Below are 23109 nucleotides of genomic sequence, written 5' to 3' on the forward strand. Positions count from 1 at the left end.
CTGAGCGGGCAGTGCTGGCCCCCAATAAGCAGGCTGGACAGTGAAGCTTGGAGAGCCTTCCTCCCCTATCCCCTGCACTTATTGGCCACCCATCTCTTTCCCCAGGTGCAGGGGGAGGGGGGCCCTGTCACATCCTCCGCCACGGGGCCAGTCCTGATGTAGAGGTTTGAGCGTCACCAGCCATACTCCCTCAACTGCACTCATCTGAACGCCCAGCATGCTCCCTTCTGCCATTCTGAGAGTAGGCTGAGACCATGGCAGACCTATGCCCTCAAGATGGGGACTGGACATGGCAGAAAACCAGGAGCAGGGAGGTAGTCGCCCTGACTTCTGTGGGGGGCGGGGGGCAGGACGGGGCCAGAGGCTGCATTCCGTCCTTCCTCCAAAGAATGAGACTGCAGTAAGCACCCTGGAGAAGGAGACGTGGAGAGCTTCCTGAGGGGACATGTCCCTAAACGTCCCAAGTGCTATCACCCTCTGGGGACAGCTGCCTGTGTGTCCTCCATAACACTAAGCCTCTTGGTCTGGCTCATCATTTATACCTTTATAATAAAGCAGTGACTCTGACATGGCTTGTCCCTGTCGAACCTGAAGGTCATGGGAATTACGGATGGGAAATTGTTTGTTTGTTTGTTTTGTTGGTCTTGGGGCTTGAACGCAGGGCACTGCTCTTTCACTCAAGGCTAGCACTCTATCACTTTGAGCCACAGCTTCACTTCTGGTTTCTGATGGTTATTTGGAGATAAGAGTCTCATGGACTTTCCAGGGCTGGCTTTGAACTGTGATCCTGAGTAGCTAGGATTACAGGCATAAGCCACCATTGCTCCTGCTCCTGCTCCTCCTCCTCCTCCTCCTCCTCCTCCTCCTTCTCTTTTCATTATCATCATCATCATCTCATCATTAGCATTAGCAGCAGTTCTAGACTCTGTTCTCAAAGCTTCATATTGGCTTTTTGTGGTGCTCTACCACTTGAACCACAGCTCAAGTTATTTTGTGATAGTTTCATCTTTTGGCCTTTCTCTGGGTCTTAGCTTCAGATTGCAGCCCCCCTGCTCTCCCTCCGCCCCCCTCCATGCTGGGGGATCTGTCCTGTGTCCTGTCTACAAAACTTAGCTTCTCAGAGGATAGCAGATGGCTGTGTGTCAGTACATGGCCAGAGCCGAGGCAGAGGGTGGCATGGGATATACTCAACACTGTGAAACCGCAAGCTCATAGCCAATCAATTTGTGACTCTTTATGATGCATTTTTTTTTTTTACTGTAAGGAGAAAATATATTTGAAAAATGATAAATGACCGGCGAAACACGCCTGCATGCAGTACCAGAACTGGCCATGAGGGGGCGCGCTGTACCCACACCCATTTCCTTTCCTATCCCAAGCCAAGCTGTGATTTCTAGAGGGGGAGAAAGACCTGGGGTCCTCTCTCCTCCTTGCCATCCCCACCCCCTGCCTCCTCCAGCCCTCAGCCCCTTCTTTCTCTGGATTCCTTCCCCTGTGACCCCAAAAGGTGAGCCAGGAGATCCAGCATCTCTAGGGTGTCTGCAGGTCGATGAAGGGCCAAGTGGCCCAGGAAGGTGCTGGGACATAACGGAAAGAGACGGGACATTTCAGCAGCCAGGTACCATGCGTCCAGGCCAGCCAGGCCTGGGGTGTGCCATGCATAAGTCACACCCTCCCTGGCCTTGGTTCCCCCAGCTGTCACGTGGGGATAATGCCCAACACAGCTGCCCAGGATTCTCCTTCCTCCCCCTCCGAGTGCTAAGATTACAGATGTGTGCAACCACACCACAGCCAGCTTCCATAAATGCGTTCAAAGGAAATGAACCAGTGCTTGGCCCCCAGGCAGGGTCCTGAGAGCGGAGCGCCAGCCACCCACTCAGCCCCGTCTCAGTTTCAATTCCTCAAATGGAGGGAAGAACAAAACAGAAGAAGAAAACAAAATCCAGTCCAGGCCTACTACATCTGTGTCTGAGGGCACAGTGCGTGCCTGGCACAGTGTTAACACTCCCCAGGGAGTTTGACAGGGAGGTGACTGTCACCCAGGGTCGCTCTGCAATGGCCAGGCGTCTTGCCCTGCTCCCCTGGCCACACGGCCACCTCTAGTGGCCCTCCTCCCCTTCATACCCCTCACTAGTGGGGGGGCCCGGTCACAAAATTCCCCGGGGCCATTTTTTGAGCCACCTCTGGCCACTCCTTGGACTCGGTGTCTGCAGCCAGTGCCCAACCAGGCCGGTTGGTGTGGCTGGCGCCTTGTGGGTCAGTTAGATGATGTGGGATGGATTTACCGAAGGCTCCCTGGTGGAGGGGACCCTGCTCAGGCTGTCACAGCCTGAGACCGGGGTTGTTTGCATTTCCCATGGTTGGTAAGGGGGATGGCATCTTCTCAATCCCACAGGGCTCGGGGCTCCTGTGTGAGTCCCTGGGTGTCACCCGGCTGGCCAGTGCACCCCTCGGCTCTCCATTCTAAGCCCCGCAGGCCGCGGGCGCAGGGGGCAGCCTGTGTGCTCCGCAGCGCACAGCTGGCTGCAGGAAGGGGCCAGGGCGCTCCACCTGCCCCATCCACCCGCTCGCCCTGCAGCTACTGAGAACACCTGTTGTTTACAGGCAGCTGTGGCCCTGCCCCTCCTCGGCTGAGGGTCAGATGCCCGGCCAAGCCCATCACCTGGAGGGGCGGGGCGGGGTCGAGGACCCGGCATGGCTACCTGGGTGACTGCGTGGCCAGGACACTGGCCCCTTGCGCGCTCTCTCTCCCCTTTGTCTCTCTCCCCCTTCACTATCCTGTGGTTTCACTGTCGCCCCCTCCCCACCCACAGGAGTGGAGGGGCCCCCGTCCTCCGCGCGCCCCCCCGGCCTCCCCCCTCCCGTCCTCCCCCCGTCCTCCCTCCCCCCCCCACGTCCTCCGCGCCCCCCTCTGGTCGCCTCACAGCTGGCATTGAGTGAGCTCCTTTTGTGTGCCAAGCTCTGCACAGAGCCGGGGCGACGCCGAGGTGGGTGGGGTCCGGGCCGGGCCCCGCCTGGGGTGGCGGGCGTCGCGGGGGGCCGGCGGGCCCGCGGGGGCTCGGGGCGCCCGGCGCCGTCTCCGCCCCTTCCTCCGCCCCCGCCCCGCCCCTGCCGGGATCCCGGCGCCGCGTCGCCGCCCGCGGCTCCCGCGTCCGTCGGTCGGTCTGCCGGGCGCCGCGTCGCGTCGCCAGGGCCTGGGAGACAGGGCCCCCCAAACCCCGTTTCCCGGGACCCCGACCTCCCGGGGATCCGGAGCTGCGGGGCGGAGACGGAGCCAGGAAGGGCCGCGCCCGAGGCCGGCGGTGAGCGGGGTCCGCGCCGCCCCCGGGAGCCCAGGGGGGTGGGGGCGGTCGGAGCCCGGCGTCGCCCCCGCCGAGGCGCCCCCCGAGCAGGCGCGGCCCCGGCCCCGCGCCCCGGCCAGGCCGGCCCGACCCCCGCCCTCCGCGGCCGCGCGCCCCCCTGAAGGCCCCTTCTCCCCGCAGGACGCGCGGGCCGCGCCCCCGGCCCCCGCCCCTCTCCAGGCCGCCCAGCCCGTCGTGGACCGGGGACGAGAGGGGCAGGGCCGCCCCCGCCCGCCCGGCGCCCCGGGACGCGGGATCTGGGGCGCCGCGGGGAGGCCGCGCCGCGCGCCCCGGGACGGAGCCGGGGCTTTCGGGGCGGGGGTCGTGCGCCGGGGCGCTGACCCAGGCCCCCCGCCCGCGGCCGGCCCCGAGGCCTCGGCCCGCGCCCCGCGCCGCCCGCCCCGGCCCCCCGGCGCGCTGGGCCCCCGGCGCGCGGCGGAGGGCGCCATGGCGCGGGCCGGGCCGGGCGCGGTGCCCGGCGCGGGGCTGGGCTTCCCCCCGCAGAACGTGGCCCGGGTGGTCGTGTGGGAGTGGCTGAACGAGCACGGCCGCTGGCGGCCCTACACGGCCACCGTGAGCCACCACATCGAGAGCGTGCTCAAGGAGGACGCGCGCGGCTCCGTGGTGCTGGGCCAGGTGGACGCCCAGCTCGTGCCCTACATCATCGACCTGCAGTCCATGCACCAGTTCCGGCAGGACACGGGTGAGCCGCCCCCACCCCCGCCTCCCCGCCCGGGCCCGGCCTCGCCCCGCTCACCTGGGGGGACCAGCAGGGTGGAGAGGCAGAGACCCCGGCCCAGAGCCCCAGGGCGCGCGTGCGCACGCTCGGCCTACACCGGAGGCAGGGTCTGCGCGCCTGGCTCTCCACCACTTGAGCCACGGCGGCGCCACTTGCAGGTGTTTGCTCGTGACTTGGAGATGAGACGCTCACACTTCCCTTCCCTTGGGCTTTGAGTGGAGAACCTCAGACCTCAGCCTCCCGGGTCTCTGGGGCGGCAGGCGGGAGCCCCCCTCTGCCTGCCCGGCCTCTGGATCTGTACCCCCTCTCAAGATGCCAGTGGGAGTGGATGCTGCATTTGCAGCGGTAGATCAGTGTGGCCGCCTCACAACTGGAGTCCCCAGACCCCGGGGGAGAGTGAAATGCAGAACTGGGCCTCCAGCTGCCCTAGGGGCTCAGGGGAGTCAACGCAGGAGGCGCTGGTTGAGGAATGGAAGTGGATGGAGGCGCAGGTGGGCTGTCGGGAGCCATGTGCCTTGGGAACCTGTTGGTTGGTGGCCGACGTGGTGGCTGTGCAAGGTGGGCTGAGAGGTGACGTCAGGAGGACCTGGTGGTGATGAGGTGACAGGTGGCTGGCGATGGGAGCGCCTGGTCCCTCTCCCGGGGCCTGTCCCCCTACCGGAAGTCTCTTGCCCATGTCAAGGTCCCAGCTGCCCCAGTCCAGTCAGGTTGCACTGTGGCCCGAGCTGGCCATTCTGCTGTGGCCCCTGATGACAGCTTGGGGACCCAGGATGCCACCCCCTCCAGCCAGGCCCCTCTCTGCCATTCCTACAGGCCGAGAGGCCTAGAGCAGAGCCCTGTGCTCCCAGTCTAGAAATACAGCGGCCTAACAAGTGGCTCCACAACCCCAGGCCTTGGCTGAGGTAGAGTCGTGGTGATCATTTGCTTATTTCATCCATTCCATTCGTTGACCTTCTGTGTGTCAGACTCTGTGCTAAACCAGGGAGTCTGTAGGAGGGCCAGAAAGTGAACCTGTAATCCTGGGATCGTCCATTGCAAGTCTGCAAGCATAGGACAAACTACAGCAATTCAGGGAAGGCTGGGATGAAAGAGTGGTGTTTGAGAGGCCAGTGTTTCAGGCAGAAGGAAACAGCTAGTGTAAAGGTCCTGGGGTAGGAAGGAACGGATTCTGTTCCATGCATTGTGTTTGGTGTGCAGTGAACAGGGAAGGTGGAGTGAAATGAAATTAGAGCAAGGAGCCAGCGTACAAACCTGGACAGCCATGGGGAGGACTCAGCTTGATCCTGGGAGGAGGGAGGTCGTGTTGTGCGATCTTGTGTGTGTTGTCTCAGAGGGTGGCGGATGCCCTAGCAGGGAACGAGAAGCGGCGGCCGCCCTTGCCTTGTCTTGCCTTTGGTGTTGAATGGTAGGCAGGGCCTGGCTGGTTGATGTGGGGCTCTTTGGCCAGAGCTGGTGCTGGTGGAGATTCTGCAGCCTTCACTTCAGGCAGGACTCGGAGAAGCAGAGCCAGCTCTGCCGGAGGCCACGGTGTTTTGGTAACTTTGATTCCTGTCCCTCTCCATAGCACCCCCTACTGGGTCCCCCAGAAGTTCAGCTTCATCACTTCCACCCTTCCCCAGCTCTGAGCCACGCCCCACACCAGGCCTGTTGGTCAGAAAAAGGGAAGAACTTATATTTGTCCGCAAACTCATGGGAATCTGCCAGGACTCGCCAGTGGTGGGGGGGGGGGAGGCTGGAGAACTGTGGGGCTGGCAGGGACCTGGGGTGCTGGGGGAGAGGAGCTGGAGGATACCCAAGTGGCCCAGTAAGGAGGGGAGGACGAGGTCTCCTTCCTACTGGGGCCAGCGGGGAGCAGACAGAGAAACCAGATTCCTGGCAGCTCTGAGTCTCAGTTTCCACACCTGTGAAATGGGCCAGTGCATGGCCTGGCTGCCAGGATGCTGGGTTGCTAGGGAGGATGGAGTCTATCCAATCCCTCAGGCATCAGCTCACCCCCAGCTGTTGACCTGGCATCGGTGCCCATTGTGGGGGCCAGAGACAGGTGCCAAGCCCAGCCCAGGCACAGTGGATCACACTTATAATCTCAGCTACTCGGGCAGAGCTTGGGGGAGGGGTATCAAATAATAGAGCACCTGCCCAGCAAGCACAGAGTTCTGAGTTCAAATCCTCGCTGCTGAGAGAGAGGAGAGACAGGGAGGGAAAGAGAAGGAGAGAGAGAGAGAGAGAGAGAGAGAGAGAGAGAGAGAGAGAGAGAGAGAGAGAGAGAGAAAGAGGGAGAGGGAGAGGGAGAGGTCCACCACCTTGGAAATCTGTTCTACATGCAACTGTGACACCCAGACCTGTTGAATATGTGCTGAAATGAACAAGGCTTTGGTCTCAATTTGCTAATGATAAAATTAGCTAAGCTTTCCTTAGCTTGGGGGGGGGGAGGCAGCTGCATGGCCTGGTTTTGTGGGTGCTGTGATCCGGGAACTGGCTGGCTTATCTGATGGGGCAGGTGGGTCCCTCAGCATCCCATCATGTCACATGAGACCCACGAGGGATGGGGACGATGCTGTGACCTCACAGGGGCAGGGCAGGGACCTGAGGCTAAGATCTCCCGTTTTCCCGGCTTCTTTTTCTGGATTACTGTAACTGCCAAACCCGTGCTCGGTTCCTGAGCTGTGCCGTGTTCGTGGGGGACGGGGGAGAGGGGCGAGGGGTTCCAGTGCAAGTTGCAGTTGACCCCACCCTGGTCCCCACCCTTAGGGGAGGGCGTGCCCAAGGACAGGACCGTGACCAAGGTGGGGGAAGGGCCAGCAGAGCAGATACACAGACGGCCTCAAGGAAAGTACTTGCAGAATTTAGACACAGGTGGCAAGATGGAGGCCCAGAGAGGGTGAGTGACTCATCCAAGGTCACTCAGCCTGGCGGTCCTCAACTGAAACCAGGCTTCCGAAAACAGAGCTCCAGGATAGAACACAAGGTGATATTCCTGCCAGAGCCGAGATGCTCCTCCTGCTTCTCTCTGGAGATTTCTGCTGGGGCTGTTGTCAGATGGAATCCAAGGCCGGGACCTCTGGAGACACCCTGTGGGTCCCTAAGGCCTGGATCCCTGGTTACAGGGCCCCTGAGAGACCTGATTTCAAGGTCAAGAAGGGGCACCTTGGAGACCAACTGTGGGTCCCTGTCACAGCCTGTATTTCTCTCTCCTCCTCTGGACCTATTTTTCTTTGGAGGGAGAAGTGGTAGTGCTAAGGTTTGAGTTCAGGGTCTCAGACTTACTTGGCTGGTGTCCTACCACTCAAGCCATGCCTCTAGACTGGCTTTTGGCTGGTTATTTTGCAGATGGAGTCTCTAAGACTCTTCTGTGTGGATTGGCTTGGAATCAAACACCTCCCGATCTCTCCCAGGTCGCAGGACTGCAGGTGTGAGGCGCCACCCTGGGCTGCGGGTTTACGCTGTTGGCCTCTGGCTGTTCAGACCCATTTCTATTTGGCAGCCATTGGTGTCTGTCTAGTATGGGGCCTGACCCCCCCACACAAAGCCAGCAACACGGCCTAGCCCTTCGCTGTCTGTGTGACCCTGTGCAAGCCACTTAACCTCTCTGGGCCTCAGTAAAGACAAAATACCCTTCCCACTGGAGCCATAGTGACTACGTGAGATAGCACGGGAAAAACATGAGAGCAATCTTTGCGGGGTGGGTGGGGGCGAGGGTAGGCGGAGACCACTTGGGCTCTTGTAGAGAAAAGATCCAGATTCCTCAGCGGGTGGGTCAGAGGCTGGCAGGAGGCCTTCCTGTAGGAGGAGACCTGCAGCAGTTCCAGGGTAAGAAACCCCTGGAAAGAGCAGCAGCCAGCCCTGAGGGAGAGCTCAGACCCTGGGGATCGAGGGACCCAGGGGCCTCCAGGGACCCACAGACCTGGCAGGCTGGGCTGCCAGCTGCTGTCCTTTAGCGGCCTGGTCCTGGGGGACGCAGAGCCACACCGCAGGACCAGCCTCATTAATGAAGGGCCCGGGAAGCCAGTGCAGGGGGAGGGCTGGCAGGAGGAGTGGGGGGGGCAGGAGCCAGCTGGTCCCCACCGCTGTCACCCCTGCTCACAGGGTGGGCACCTGCCCAGGCTGCGACCAGGGGGACGCTGGGGTGCAGGCCAGATCTATTGGCTTTGCGTACCATGGACAGCGCCCAGGGTGCCCTGCCTGTGGGGTGCAGGCCCTGGGTCTCCCCTTAATGTATCTCCTCCTGCTCGGCCTCCCCACAGGGAGCTGTGCCATCCTTCCGGCCTAAGGAGGAGGAAGGTGCCAGAAGCTGGGATGGCTCTGAGGGGAGAGGGGAGGGAGCTCTTAAAGATGACTCCCAATACAGAAGCCACTCAGGAAGAAGTGGAGGGGCCCCCAGCCCCTCCCTAGAATACGGGGATTTCCCCCACCTCGGCCGTGAGCCTCCAGGTCCCCAGGCTGTCCCCCCGTCCCCATTGACTCCACCTGGCCAGTGCCCTCAACAGGGTCTCTCTCAAGGGGTTTGAGGTGCACATTTATTCATTCTGCAGGAGCTTCAGGAGAACCTTAGCAGTGCAGCCAGTGCCCAAACTTCCCCCAACCAGTTCTGTCCTGGGGGAGCCCCAGACTCACTAAAGTTCCTGACCTAGGAGTCCCGGAGCCGCCAGGCTCAGCTTCTCTGGGCTCCTCCCATGGCCCCAAGCCCAGCACCTGACATGCAGAACAAAGGCAGAGCCCAGCGTCTTCTCCTCGCCCCTCCGCCTTCCTCAGCTCTGGGCAGTGGAAGGTTTGTTGTGCCAAGGTGTGAGACCGCACGCTCTGGGGCAGTGACAGGACCCAAGTTCAAGTCAGTGTCTCATCAGCTAGTCAACCTTGGTTACACATCTGTCTGTCTCTCTGGGACTCCGTTTCCCCATGTTCACAGAGGCTGCAGGCTCAGGTGCAGGCCACCCTTTGCGAGGACCGCAAGTGGGAGTGGGGCAGGGTTTTCCCACAACGGATCACAGTGGCTGCACCATCACTGGTGGGGACCCACTCCCTATCACCCAGATGCCAGTCCTGCGGCCACTGTAAGACAGACGAGAGACATCTCCATTTGCCCAGGTTTGCCCCTATTTTTAAATGTGGTCACTGCTGCTCCATTGGGGTTGTTTGGGGCAGTACCAGGGTTTGAACTCAAGGCCTTGCACTTGCTAGGAAGGCACTCTACCATTTAAGCCATGTTCTGAGCACTTGAGACACATTCCCAGCTGGAAAGACACTACAGACAGTGGGGCTCAGAGGCACAATGCCACTTGGGGTGTTGGGGTCCTGGGTGTGGTTAGACTTCCAGGCTATGTCCAGGCAGTGGGTCTTCAAAGCTGAGGTTGGGAGCTCAGGGCAATGGCCCGCCATTGATGTCTGTAGAGCTGAGATGTGCAGGCTCACAGCTGAGATTGTGCAAGGGCCCTGGGGCTGTCCATGAAAACGCGCCACAGCGGGCAGAGGGTGGAAATTTTGGATTCAAGCCTGGCTTCATAAAGCTGTGCGACTTTGTGCCAGGCCATCTGACTCAGAGCACGTTAAGAATCTGAGGGTAGAGAGTCATCAGGCCGTGGAATCCCACACCTCAGTGCCATAGCCCCTCAGCCTTCCCCAGGCAGAATAGAAGACCACCTCTGTCCCTGTACCCCCCCCCCCCCGCACCGCCGGCTTGGCAGCCAGTAGCCCCCCGGGGAGCTTGGGCAACTCCAACAGAGCTAAAACCACTAATGGGCTGGGGTTTAACCTAAAGAGTCCCCAAGGAGTGCTGAGGAAACCCAAGCTGTGCCATATTGATTGAGCTCCGTCACGGCCAGCAGCCTGCCTGGATCCACAGGTGGCCATTCCCGCCCTGGCCTGGCCAGGGTCACAGTGCAGCCAGCAATCGTGCCTTCTCAGAGGGCCTCAGTTTCTGCCAACCCAAGTTAGCGCAGGGGTCGGGGGTGTATTGGCATTGCTACAGAGGGCCCCAGCCAGTCCTGCAGAGAATCAGCCATGCCCCTCTCTGTGCCTCAGTTTCCTTCTTAGAAACATGGGTGTGTGAAAGCAAAGCTGGCAGTTGGCCTGGGCCCCTGTCTCCCAGTCTGTGAAAGTGAGGGAACCAGCTGGGGTTTGGTGGCTCTTTCTTGTCATCCCAGCTACGCAGGAGGCTGAGACATGAGGATTGTCATTCCAGGCCAGTCCCAGCAGGAAAGTCACTTGTGATGCTTGACCCACTGCCCAGCCCCAGGCACACAGGATGTCCCATGACAGCCTCCCCCAGTAGCCTTCCTTCTGTCCAGGCCTGGGAGCCCCAAGCTGAGGTCATTTCCCTCTGGGAAGCCACCCCCCCAAAACAGGAACCCCTACTGGGATTCCAGGCTGGCCTAGCACTGTAAGGGGCAAACAGGTGGCTCAGGACCCTGACCTCTGTGTGTGTAGGGGGGGCGGGGGAGTCCAGCCAGTGCTCAGCTTTCAAAGCAGAAGCTCACACGGCCAGCCTGGAGGCAAACTGGGGTAGTGAGCGTCCCATGGCTGGAGGAATCCAAGGCTAAGCCAAAGTCCTCCAAGCTGACCTGGCCCTCCCTATATCTATGATGGAGCTTTAGCCCTCTGTTCTTGGCCATCTAAGATTCCTTCTGCTGCCCTGGTCTCTGCTTCCCCGTCCTTGAAGTGGGCACAACCCAGGCAGTGGTGGGAAGGGACAGCCATGCTCGGTTGAGCACAAGAGTGGCAGTGGGTGCTCAGGGAGGTGGCTTGGTTACTGCCTTTGCTGTGTCTGCCCCCAGCCTCCCTCCTGACTGGTGGCCTCAGTCTTTGTTCCTCCCTGCCTCCCTGTAACAGCCCCATCTCCAAGTTTCAGCTTTGGGTTTCTGTCTCTCCAGCCCCTGTGGCCGCCCTCCACTGGCTCCTGCTTCTGTCTTGGTGTCTGTATCCCCCATGCCTCCTCCGTCCCCAGCCCAGCCCTCCTGGACAGAAGCCCCTTTGCCCTCAGCTCCGCTGGACAGAGATTGAAGTTTTTCAAGTAAACATTTTTGTTGGGCTGCCAGGAGGGGTGAAAACAAAAAGCCAACACACAAAGAGCAGGCCGGAAACGGAGGCTTCTCCAGAGTCCTCCGACTACCATGGAGACCTGAGGCCCGTCCAATGCCAGGCTCAGAGGGTGTGGCGGGCCCAGGGCCCCGAGCAGAACCCTGAGTGGGGCCGCCTCTCCAGGCCCATGGTCTCTTGTTTCATCAGCAAATCTAGGCCCCAGCCTCTGTCTGTGGAGGAGGGGGAAGCAGCCAGTGCCTCAACCCGGGGCCCTGGTCTAGGCAGGGCACATGGAACCAGCCGTCCTCCCACCCAGGCCTGGTCCCCAGCCAGCCTGGAACATAAAGATGGACGATAGGCAGGAGGAGGGCGTGGGGGGCCCGGCAGGGAGGGCAGCAGCTGCCCTGATTACTCTAGCTCTCCAGGTTCCAGCACAGTTTCAAAAGGACTCCAGAGACGCAGCCTTTAATAAGTACCTGGTAAACAGACAGGGAAATCGATGCCTGGTAAATAGAGCCCTAGAGACGGACGCAGGGCTGGCCGGCCCTGGACAGCTCCCGGAGTCCTGGGCAGCACAGCTGACCTCTGGAGCCTTGTCCTGGCTGCCCCATCCCCACCCCACCCCCACCTCCAGGACCAAGCACTCCCCTCTCCTACCGCAGCCAGATAAGTAGGCCACAGCCCTAGATGGGCTTCGGGCCTCCTGCTGTGGGAAAGCCACAGGATCGCCCAGAAGCCCCACTCAGTGAGGCCCTTAGGAGCAATAGCAAATCATTTAATTCCCGTGTCTACATACACCTGCACGTGCAAGTAGAAGGCTGAGATGGGGAGGACTGAAGTCAGAGGCCAACCAGGGCAAAAAGGTCACGAGAGACTCCCGTCTCCACCAATGAAACTCTGGACATGATGTTGCTTTCGTGCCATCCCAGCCACACAGGGGGCTTTAGACTTAATGCCCAGCCCTACACAAAGGGAAACCCAATTTGAAAATAAATAAGAACATAAAGGGCAGAGGATGTGGCCCAAGTGGTAGGGTGCCTGCCTGGCCAGCACGGGGCCCTGAGTTCAAACCCCAGTACCACTAGCATTTAAATTAACACTTATGTATGATACCAAGACCAGTAGCTTTAGAAAGCCCTTGCTGGAGGCAGTGGGCAGGATGAGTAGAAGTTCACTGTTGGGGCTGGGCACGAGAACTGTGGGTGACATGGGGTCAAAGCTGTTGCAGTTAGCATTGCCCGTCCTCCGAGCACTGTGCAGAGAGAGCTCTGTGGTGAGAATTCTCACCACATTTTCCATACAGAACTGAGGCTGTGGTAGCTTTTCTCAAGATCACCATCCTGGTTCTCCCCACCCAGCTCAGGACCCAGGAGGGAAAATAAGACGGTTCCCCTCGCCTCTTGCCCCGGTGGGTGCCTGGCCCACTAGCTCAGTGCTTCCTTCTGCACTTCCTTGGGGAAACTGAGGCCCAGAGCAGGGAGGTCAGCACACAGGCACGGTGGGTGCAGGATCTCGGCCTTCCTCCCTCATTATCCCTCCGAGGCCTGCACTGGTTGAGGCCCCATATGGAGAAATCAATACCCAGGCACTCAATAAAAATGATAAATGAGACTGTACCTCTAGGCCACACCCCAGGGCCAGGTTAGTCTTCCTCTGATTGGCTGGAGTATGGCAGAGGTCCCACCCCAGAGCCATTAGCCATCCCCTGATTGGCCGTCATTCCTGTGACACAATGCAGGGCATCCAGGATTAGCCTCACCTCTGTTTTCAACATGAGGCCACTGTGATCTAGGCAGGGCCCCTGCCCAGTGGGTAGCTAAAACGCCCTGTGGGCAGCTTTCTGGCAGGTAAGCCAAATGAATCAGTGAAGGAACTTTTCCACCCAACCCCAGGATGATATGAGCAAGCAGGGCGGGACAGGTTTGAAGGGATAAAGGCCTACACCATAGCTGGGCATGGTGGGGCACACCGGTAATTGTGGCCCTCAGGAGGCAGAGGCAGGAAGGTCTCAGGTTTGAGGCCAGGGTGGGCTAATGTACACAGACCTACGGAACCCGGTCTCAGAAAGAAGAGCTCAACCCCCAAATCTACTGGTATATGAACGAATGAACTTTATTCATCCAATACCGCCTTCAGGCACTGGCTTTATAGCTGAAAAGTAAACCAGAATGGCCGCCCTGGCGGCTGGGAAACCTACCAGGGGAGGTGCCAGAAGCAGGACAAGGGGGAGGACAGGAAGTACCTCGAATGAGGGAAGGGAAGGAAGGATGGAGGGGCCTCATGGATGAGGACACGCGTGAGCGAGTGGATGCGAGGGGATGAACGGACCGAGGGCAAAGAGTGCAGGAAGGCGCGGTGCGCAGTTCGTGACCGACTGGTGAAGGTGGAGCGAACGCGAGGCTCCGGGGGGAGCGAGCACACGCACGACCCGTGCATGGCCGGTGCGCGAGGGAGTGACCTGTCCCGGGGGCGAACGAGGCAGTGCTGAGCCGGCCCGCAGCCCCCCGCCCCCCGGGTGAGCCCCTGCCCGAGGCCCAGCTGCCATCTCCGGCCCTCCAGGAGCACAGGTGAGCTGGGCCGGGGTCTGGCCGCTGGCCTGGGTGTCCTGATCGGTCCCCCCGCTCCCGCAGGCACCATGCGCCCCGTGCGCCGCAACTTCTTCGAGCCGTCGTCGGCGCCGGGCAAGGGCATCGTGTGGGAGTGGGAGGCGGACGGCGGCGCGTGGACGGCCTACGACATGGACGTGTGCATCACCATCCAGAACGCGTACGAGAAGCGGCACCCGTGGCTCGACCTGTCCTCGCTGGGCTTCTGCTACCTCATCATCTTCGGCAGCATGTCGCAGATGAACCGGCAGACGCGCCGCCGCCGCCGCCTGCGCCGCCGGCTGGACCTGGCCTACCCGCTGACGGTGGGCGCCGTGCCGCGCTCGCAGTCCTGGCCGGTGGGCGCGGGCCCGGGCCGGCCCTGCTCGTGCGCGCAGTGCCTGCTGGTGGACTGCACGCGCGCCGCCTCCAACGCCGTGCTGGCCTCGCAGCGCCGCCGCGCGCCCCCGCCGCCGCCCGACGCCGCCAACGCGCGCGCCCCCGACGGCACGCCGCGCGCTCCCGACGCCGGCGCGCGTGTCCCGGACTCGGCCGCCGCCGCCGCCGCGCGCGCCCTGCGCCCCAGCGCCACCTTCGCGGGCGCCGCGCTCTGGGCCGCGCCCGCCGCCACCACCACCACCACCACCACCGCCGAGGTCCCCGCCAGTGCCAGCGCCGGCCTCGCGCGGACCCCCAGTGTCCCCGACGCCGCGCCTGCCCCCGGACAGAACAACCTCAACCGGCCCGGGCCCCAGCGCGCCACCGGCGCCAGCTCCCGCGCCTCCATCCCGCCTGGGTAAGACGAGGCCCACGGGCCCGGGGTGCGTGCCAGGCCCAGAGCCCTCGCCACGGCTGCGAGCTGAGGCGGGCAGTGCCAAGGCAGATCCGATAGGAAGAGGCCAGAATCTTCCAGAAGGGAGGCTGTGGCTCAAGTGGTAGAGCGCCAGCCGGGAGTGCAAAGGCCCAGTGACCGTACCCGGGCCCGGAGTTCCAGGACCTGTTCCACACACACACACACACAGAGAGAGAGAGAGAGAAATCAAAACAACAAAAACCCATTCCCACCCCCGATGCACAGACAAGGAAACAGCCCGGGAGAGCAAACTCACAGGTGACAGGGTCCTGCGGGCACCGCCAGCGGGGTTGTTTGCTCAACTATCCCTGCATTCTGTGACCCATAGCGCCCTTGAGGCTAGATGTGGGGAGCCCTCTGGCAGCACCCATCCTGCAGGATCCCAGAGCTGGGGTGCCTGGACTCGGGGGGCTTGTCCAGCATCTCATTGGTCAGTGGTCCCTTATTACTATGGTTCCCAAACTGGGTTCCAGGTGGGAGGCTTGGGGTACCTTGGAATGGAGGGGAGAGGAGAGGAGGTCACACAGGCAGAGGTGCCTGCTGGCGTCCTACTTCTAACAAAAGCTCTGTGGGGGTTCTTCTCTGCGAGGCTGTGCCCTCAGGATCTCCCTGAGGAAGGTCCCCGGGCCATATGGAGCCATGGTGCCATGTGCCAGGCACACGCCTGGATACTCAGCTTCTTCTGCTGAGAGGGTTTGAGGGCAGGCTTCCAGGGCAGGCCGGGAACTCCTCGGCTTTCCTGCACAGTGTTCAGTCTCCAGGCATGTGCCGTGGCTGTGTGCCATCAGACCCACAGACAGACTGACAGACAAGAAGAGAGTTGTAAAGCATGAGTCCACCGCAGCAAGGAGGGGCAGGCTGGGGGGTGGTGCTGGGGGAGCTGGGGGAGAGCAGGTTGGGGTGCAGAGAAAGGCTGTTCTGGGTGGAGGGGACAGTCAGGGGGACTGCCAAGGGGCTCAGGGGGACATGGAATCAACCCTGAGCTGTGAGAGGGCCGGGAGTGTGCATGTTGACCTCAGGCAGGGCGCTAAGCAAGAGGCCTGAATGAGCTCAGAAGGTTCTAGACACCACGCAGGATAGAGGCTCACACGTAGAAACAATGGGGGCTGAGATGGCTTGTGCCTGAGCTGTAGGAAGAAGGGGGGTGTCTTCATCATTGAAAGTCCTCTGCTCACTATCGTATGTCCCTCATTTCCCTTGCTCTACCCCCTTGCTATTTCTAGCCCTTCCAGGGCCCAGCAGGAAAGCTGGAGGTGGTGGGGTGGGGGCCTGACATGGTCCCTCCATTCTCTGCAGACCTGGAAACCCTGCCACCGAGCCCCTCATTCCACCCTCCCCAGCCAGACAAGCCTGAAGCAAGCCCCTGAACCCCCAGATCCAAGGAGCCCCAGCTAAAAATACCCCTGGCTCCATGGGGTGGGGGGAATTGGCCCCAAGGAGGGTAGGAGAAGAAGAGCGGGGTGGCCAACCCCATCCTCCAGGCTGACGCTTCCCGTTGCCAAGGCAACTAAAGCCCAGGGCAGCCTGGGATTGGGGGGAGGGGGGAGTTGTCCCTGTGAGCCAGACAGCCGGGCCTCCCCACCCCCAGCCTGCTGGCCAGGCCTCTCCTCCTAGCTCTGACCCTGTGTCTGTCTGTCCCCCTTCCGAGGGCCCCTATTCCATAGTGGCCAGCTTCACAGGCCACAGAGACCCCGCCTCAGGGCTCCAGGTCCAGGAGGGAGAGGGGAGCCTGGTAGCTCCCCCAGGCCTCTGGGCTGGCAGATGCTGCCAGCGTGGGGTGGTGGCGTGTCCTTGCCTCACCTCACTGCCTGTGCGCCTGTGCTCTGATCCTTCCTCCGGACGGATGTTGTCCTGCCGGATGGGGTCACCCTGGTGACCTGATTTTAACTCCACATTCTCAAATCCAGTCTCCCTGGGGTCCTGGACCTAGACTCTAGTGCAGGAACCCCCAAGTCAGCCCAAACCAGGCCTCTGAGGCTCTCCCTCCACACCTACCTCCAAGGGGGGGGGGTCTTAAGTCTTCCTGGTCTGTCCCTCTCTCTGTCTGTCTCCCCCCCCCCAACACGCACACACCTTACTGCATCTCTCCCATCTTTTCCTCTAGTTCTTCCCTCTCTTTTTGCTCCAGTCTCCCTGTCAGGCTACCTTGGGCAAGTGCCTTTGATTCCCTGGCCTCAGTTTCCTCATCTACAAATTCAGCCGACTCTCCCTCTCCCCTCACCCTGGACGGGACACAGGAGGAAGGCGCACAGCCAGGCAAGGCAGGGCATTCACTTGACCAGGGTTTTTTTTTCCACTGGCCCCTGTCGGGAAGCAGAGAGCCAGCTGGCAGCGTGGGCCTGAGGGACCCACAAGGTGGGGAGATCCGCCCAGCCTCCCCAGAGGTCAGCATCCAGCCCTGTGGAACACAGCTGGGCCTCTGGGCAGGCAGGGGAGCCTCACTCAGACTTTCCACCCGAGTCAGGGAGAGGAGCCAGCGCAGGCCCACTTCTGTTTGTTAAGGAGAAGCACTTGCATACAGGGCCTCTCTCACTCCCACCCCAGGTGGCATGCCTCACACAGGGAAGCTGAGGCTCCCGAAGGCTCAGACATGTGATCGATGCCATGCATTTCATCCTGACTATGCCCATTAGCCAGGCCACGCCCCCACCCCAGGTGGAAGCCCAGGAGAGAGGGTGGAATGCCATCAAGTTTGGGCCCAGCTTTGGTGTTCCCTCTTGTGCCGTGTGACCTTGTTGAACCCATTACCTCTCTGATCCTTGGGTTTTGCACCCTGTGGAATGGGGTCCACTTTACAGGCCCTTATCCAGCATGAGGTTCTCAAGGCACCTGCTGAAGTTCTGGCCTGCTAATCAGCCTGGCACAACACTGCCAACCTCACGGGTACCAAAGGAACACGAGAATGTTCATGCCAGCCTGAGAGCGAGCACAGTGATTTTATGTTTATTGAAAAGAATTCACTCTCCCCCTCCCTCCTCCTAAGTAGCACATTTAAATGACAAGTCAACAGTGCAAAAATTCTCAGCCTCCCCAGGTTCCCAGCAGGCCCCTGACCTCTGGACCCCCCCCCTATTTTTCCTGGCCCCAGGGGCTGGTAACCCTGCCTGTAACCCTGGCTCACCCCCGAGGTCAAACCCAGCCCCATACACACCCGGCCCCCACCTGAACCGCTTCCTGCCCCTCCCTGGGAGGCCAAACCGCAAAGTCAGGTCCGCACCACGTGGATGCCCCTGGCCAGCAGCAGCGTGGGAACCAGCAGCCCTCCTCACCCACCTGGCCTCGGTCAGAGAGCGCAGGGGGACTGGGAGCCCCCAGAGGGTGCAAGCGTGGAGCACAAAGGCCTCTGGAGCAATCTGAACTCTAAATTCTGATCATCCCTCTCCAACTGTTTCTCAAGGGGCCTCTTCCACACAGGAGAATGTGGGTACTGGAGCCCAGAAGGGGGTTCCCAGAGTGTGGCTGCCCTGAGGAAGCCAGGCCTGGCTTCTGTTCTAAGCTGAAGGACTCTCCCCCCCCCCCCAAAGGACTCCTCAGAATGGGCCTGGGACAGCAGGACAAAGGTGGAGGCTGGGGTGGAGCCCCCCCAAGTGATGGAGAAAGTTCTCACTGAACAGAGGAAGCTGCGTGTCCCACATCAAAAAGAGGCCCTTCTGGCTCCCACGCTCGGCCTCATGGGAACTCAGCTACCCAAGGTTCTCGAGGGCAGCCTGCAGATTGCAGGAGGCTGGGGCCTCCCCACCAGAGCAGCTCACCAATGTGTGACTAGAAGACGGCCAGTCACCAGACGGGCTGTCACCTCCATCCAAGGTGCCAAACTGACTTTCGTAAGGCAGAGCTCTGGGTTTTACAGGATTCCAGAAATGATCTCAGAGGGGTTCTTCTTGGGGGGGGGGTCCCCTGTCCAGTTCCAGATCAAAAGCTCACTGAGAACAGGGTATTTGTAGACCAAAGGTATCCAGTTTTCCTGGTTGACAGAGGCTGCCTGGAGAGCTGTGATGATTAGCGATTCCTGCCATGAGAAGACAATAGGATTGTGGTAGATGTGCCATCCACTTATCAATGGACAGTCTGGGGCCAGACGTCTTTGGAAGCCTAGCATGATGGTACACACCTACAATCCTAGCCTTTAGAAGATTGAGGCAGGAAGATCACGAGGTCCACGATAGCCTGGGAGACATAGTGAGACTGTTTCAGAAAAAAAAGAAAGAGGAGGAGGAGAAGGAGGAGGAAGTCATCTTTAGAAACTGAGATTTTAATATTGCTTCCCATATATACCATGTACAGGACTTTCCAGAGCCTCATTTATGTTGAATCCCTTAGTGAGGGACAGGTATGTGTTTCCAGGTTAATCCTTTATTCTTCATAGACTTTTGAGAAACGGGAGGCAGTGCCCATTGTGCCCTCTGGTCCTGGGACCCCCCCCAGAAGGATGGGGTTTCCTGCATGGCAGGCAGGTGCAAAGAGGCCAGAGACCAAAGGAAAACTAGAGCCTGCTGTGGAGTGTGGGAGCTGGAAGTCCAGCTGTGGCCTCCTCTTGTCCCGGCAGGGTCCCCGCACTCCCAGTGAAGAACCTGAATGGTACAGGACCTGTGCACCCGGCCCTGGCAGGTGAGGCCAGCCAGGGTGGGAAGCATGTCTGCCAGCCAGGAACGCATCCCTCCAGCTCATGGCTGGCAAAGCCCTGCCCCTCGTACTGCACTCTTGGCTATATCAGGATGGGCGGAGGTACCCCACCCACCCATTTGGGGGGTATAGCCAGGTGGGTGGGGTCTGGGGGGAGCTCTTCCCACGGTACTGGCTGAAGGAGGACAGAGGCTGTGGCCCCCAAGGACCCGACCCCTCCCATCCACCAGCGGTGGGAGAGCAAGTGCATTGTGGGCGGGGCTTGTGGGATGCCCCGCCCCTGACTGGCATGGTGGGCGTGGCCTGCGCTGTCGCCCCGCCCCAGGCATGACCGGGATCCTGCTGTGCGCCGCCGGGCTGCCAGTGTGCCTGACCCGCGCTCCCAAACCCGTCCTGCACCCGCCACCCGTGAGCAAGAGCGACGTGAAGCCCGTGCCCGGCGTGCCCGGCGTGTGCCGCAAGACCAAAAAGAAGCACCTCAAGAAAAGTACGCCCCACCGCGTGCTCAGGAGCTGCCCTGCCACCCCCACCCTGCCCAGTCCACAGCCAGGCCCTCTGGGGGGACCCTGGGTACCTTCCAACCTTTCCACCCCCTCTCACCCACCCATGTCCCTGCAGGTAAGAACCCGGAGGATGTGGTCCGAAGGTACATGCAGAAGGTGAAAAACCCACCCGACGAGGTGAGCAGGGAGGGGAGGAGGGAGCCTGGAGAGAACCAGGCCTGCACTCCTCCACCCAGCCTGTGCTTCCAGCCTTCCCTTCCTCTCCACGCGTGCTGGTGTCACGGAATCTCCTGTCCACGTCTGGTGCCTGACAGTTTCCGGCCACCCGCTCCCCATTCACACACACACACATTTCCATGCAGTGTTTTGCAGGTTCTGTTTTGGGGTGGTTAAGCCTTTAATCCAGCCGGACAGGGGCCGGCCGACTGGTCTGAACTCAACGGATGGAAGCCTTCCTCTCTCCATCTGCCAGATGGGTGCCACGGGCAGGGCGGGAGTGCATGTGCACTCCTGTGTCTGTCCAGCCCCACCTCGGGGGCCTGGACCCGGGAGGTGTCCTGGCCTCCCCAGTCCTCAGCGCCCCCCCCCCCCCGCTCCCCCCAGGACTGCACTATCTGCATGGAGCGTCTGGTCACGGCGTCGGGCTACGAGGGCGTGCTCCGGCACAAGGGCGTGCGGCCCGAGCTGGTGGGCCGTCTGGGCCGCTGTGGGCACATATACCACCTGCTCTGCCTCGTGGCCATGTACTCCAACGGCAACAAGGTGGGCCAGGCCCCGTGGGGGGGGGTAACAAGGTGGGCCAGGCCCGGTGGGGGGGCCACATCCGAGGGGGGCTCACCTCCCACCTCCCCTCCCCAGGACGGCAGCCTGCAGTGCCCCACGTGCAAGGCCATCTACGGGGAGAAGACAGGGACGCAGCCCCCGGGGAAGATGGAATTCCACCTCATCCCGCACTCGCTGCCGGGCTTCGCGGACACGCAGACCATCCGCATCGTCTACGACATCCCCACGGGCATCCAGGTGAGGCCTGCCGACCCCACAGCCCCCCTCCCGCCCCAGCCCCGCCTCCAGTCTGTGCTCTAAGCTGCCTTGCCTCCTGCAGGGTCCTGAACACCCCAACCCAGGGAAGAAATTCACGGCCAGAGGTTTCCCCCGCCACTGCTATCTGCCCAACAACGAGAAGGGCCGGAAGGTGAGTGCTGCGGGGACCCCCAGGCCCCCATCCCTGCTGAGCCCCCAAACCAGCACCTGAACAGCCCTGCCCACCTCCTTCACACACCTGCATCTCAGCAGCCTGCGGAGGTCAGGTCTTCACCCCACTTTAGAGAAAGAGGAATGGAGCTTCCGGGCGGGCAGGTCACTTGCCTGCAGTCACACCACTATGACGTGGCAGAGTGGGATTTGAACCCACCCAACCCAAGCCCTCCCTCCACTACCACACTACGGGTTGTCTCACTTTCCTTTTTGTAGGTGTGTCCTGGGACTTGATCTCAAGGCCCCTAGCTTTTGTGCCCAAGCCTAGCGCTTATCACTTGAGCTGCAGCTCTACTTCTGCCTTTCTGCTGCCTTCTTAGAGGAGGACAGGAATCTCAGGGACTTTCCTGCCCAGGCTGGTTTTGACCCACAATCCTCAGGTCTCAGCCTCCTGAGTCGCTGACAAGTGTGAACCATCAGTGCCCGGCTACTTTTTGTGTTTTTCAAGAGAAGCCAGAAATCAGGATTTTTTTTAATTTTGTTTTTGGCGGGTCATGGGGCTTGAACTCAGCCCGGGCACTGTCCCTGAGTTCTTCAGCACAAGACTACCCTCCTACCCTTGAGCCAAGTTCCACTTTCCATTTTTTAGAGGTTAAGTAGAGATCAGAGTCTCAGGTGCTTTTATGCCCAGGCTGGCTTTGAACCTTGATCCTTAGACCTCACCCTCCTGAGTAGCAAGGGTTCCAGGCGTGAGCCACGGCACCTGGCTAGATTTTTGTTCTCATAGAAACTTTGCGGGGGGGGGGGTTGTTTAATTCACCGAGTGGCTGTTAAATAGCAAATGGGGTCCAATGCAAATACAACCCAGAGCCACCCGCTGGCAGGGCTTAGGGGACATGGAGTCTGCAGCAGCAGTGGCGGCTAGAGGTGCGGGAGGGGCCGCCGGTGCCCTGCGCCAGCTCCTGTCCCCCCGCAGGTGCTGAGACTGTTAATCACAGCCTGGGAGCGAAGGCTCATCTTCACCATCGGCACATCCAGCACCACGGGCGAGTCGGACACCGTGGTGTGGAACGAGATCCACCACAAGACCGAGTTCGGGTCCAACCTCACGGGACACGGCTACCCGGATGCCAGCTACCTGGACAATGTGCTGGCTGAGCTTACTGCCCAGGGCGTATCTGAGGCTCCAGCCAAGGCCTGAGGCCCAGGCTGCTCACCTTCCCTCCCGCTTCACCCCTGCATCTCTAGCAGGTGGGCCCCGGCCACCCAGGTCTAGCGCTGGGAGGAGCCTTCAAGAAGCTGGAATTGTTCGGGGGACCTGTTTGGTGGCAGTCGGGGTGACGGCCACACACGAGGCCAGCAGGCTCTGACCCGAAGCTTCCAGAGAGGGCGAGAGAGAGGCGGGGGGCTGGAAACCACAGTAACGTCCCTACCAGAAAGACAGCATCCACTCCTCACTCACAAACATGTGTCCTGTTGAACACACGCACGCACACCCACGTGCCTCTACCTTTCCCCTACGCCAGGGGAGAAGAAAAAGACCCCCCCTCGAGACACCCCAGGTGGATTCCACCCGCGTTCCTGTGGTGGTGGCCCATGTTGGTCTGCTCTTCGACTCAGGCGGGCACTGAAGGCCTGTAGACCCCCAAGGGACCAAGAGGCCCTGTCACCCCTTCTGCCTTGCCCCCTGTATCATCTCTGCCACCCAGCAACTGGACACTGTGGGCCTGTGTGGCGAAACCTCCAGATTAGCTTTACACCGAGTGGACTGGAGCCAGCAGAGAGGTTCTTGTCTTGTGTCTGTGTCGGTCTTTTGTCCCCCCTGTCCTCCCTCTGTCCGACCTGCAGGCCTCACATCTATCCCAGATAAAGGCACTTTTGTCATCCCACGCCATCTTGTCCACCAAACCGCTCCTGGACTTTGCAAAGGCTTCAGGGGCAAGAGGAGGAGGCCTCCTCTGGGCCTGTACTTGGGAACAAGAGAGCTGACAGCCAAGAGTTACCTCCCCTCTCCTGGGGGACGGGGAGTAGGCGGCCTGAGGCCTCCAGCCAACCAGAGGCCTGTTGCCTAGGCAACTCACCAGCTCCGCCTCTGTTGATTGGCTGCCCAGGTGAAAGTCAGCCAAGATTTAAAGGGACGCCAGCTGATTGCTCTTTTGAAAACCTACCAGTCCCACTGTGGGCGGAGAAATAAATGGTCTTTCTCCTCCTGGCCCAGTCTTCACCTGCCAAGAAGGGGGCTGGGTGCCTGCGGTGCTGG

General features: G+C 60.8%; 1 protein-coding gene across 1 annotated transcript; it reads left to right on the top strand.

The window, feature by feature from the left end:
* Nucleotides 1-3788: 3788 nt before the first annotated feature.
* Dtx1 (deltex E3 ubiquitin ligase 1) lies at nucleotides 3789-23058 on the top strand. The gene is made up of 9 exons (XM_090320134.1): nucleotides 3789-4044; nucleotides 13722-14472; nucleotides 19076-19137; nucleotides 19478-19639; nucleotides 19771-19832; nucleotides 20259-20417; nucleotides 20514-20675; nucleotides 20758-20847; nucleotides 21826-23058. The coding sequence occupies exons 1-9, from the start codon at nucleotides 3789-3791 to the stop codon at nucleotides 22048-22050; spliced, it is 1929 nt and encodes a 642-aa protein (XP_090176260.1). The 3' UTR covers nucleotides 22051-23058.
* The last annotated feature ends 51 nt before the right edge of the window (nucleotides 23059-23109 follow it).

The sequence above is a fragment of the Megascapheus bottae genome, chromosome 28, assembly GCF_031878675.1.
Source record: "Megascapheus bottae isolate mThoBot1 chromosome 28, mThoBot2.hap1, whole genome shotgun sequence".
NCBI lineage: Eukaryota > Metazoa > Chordata > Mammalia > Rodentia > Geomyidae > Megascapheus > Megascapheus bottae.

Excerpts from the sequence above, each read along its gene's own strand:
- Dtx1 (XM_090320134.1), top strand. The coding sequence starts at position 3,789 with ATGGCGCGGGCCGGGCCGGGCGCGGTGCCCGGCGCGGGGCTGGGCTTC. Across the intron at positions 14,473-19,075 it reads CGCGCCTCCATCCCGCCTGG|GGTCCCCGCACTCCCAGTGA; the intron begins GTAAGACGAGGC and ends TTGTCCCGGCAG. Across the intron at positions 19,640-19,770 it reads AAAGAAGCACCTCAAGAAAA|GTAAGAACCCGGAGGATGTG; the intron begins GTACGCCCCACC and ends ATGTCCCTGCAG.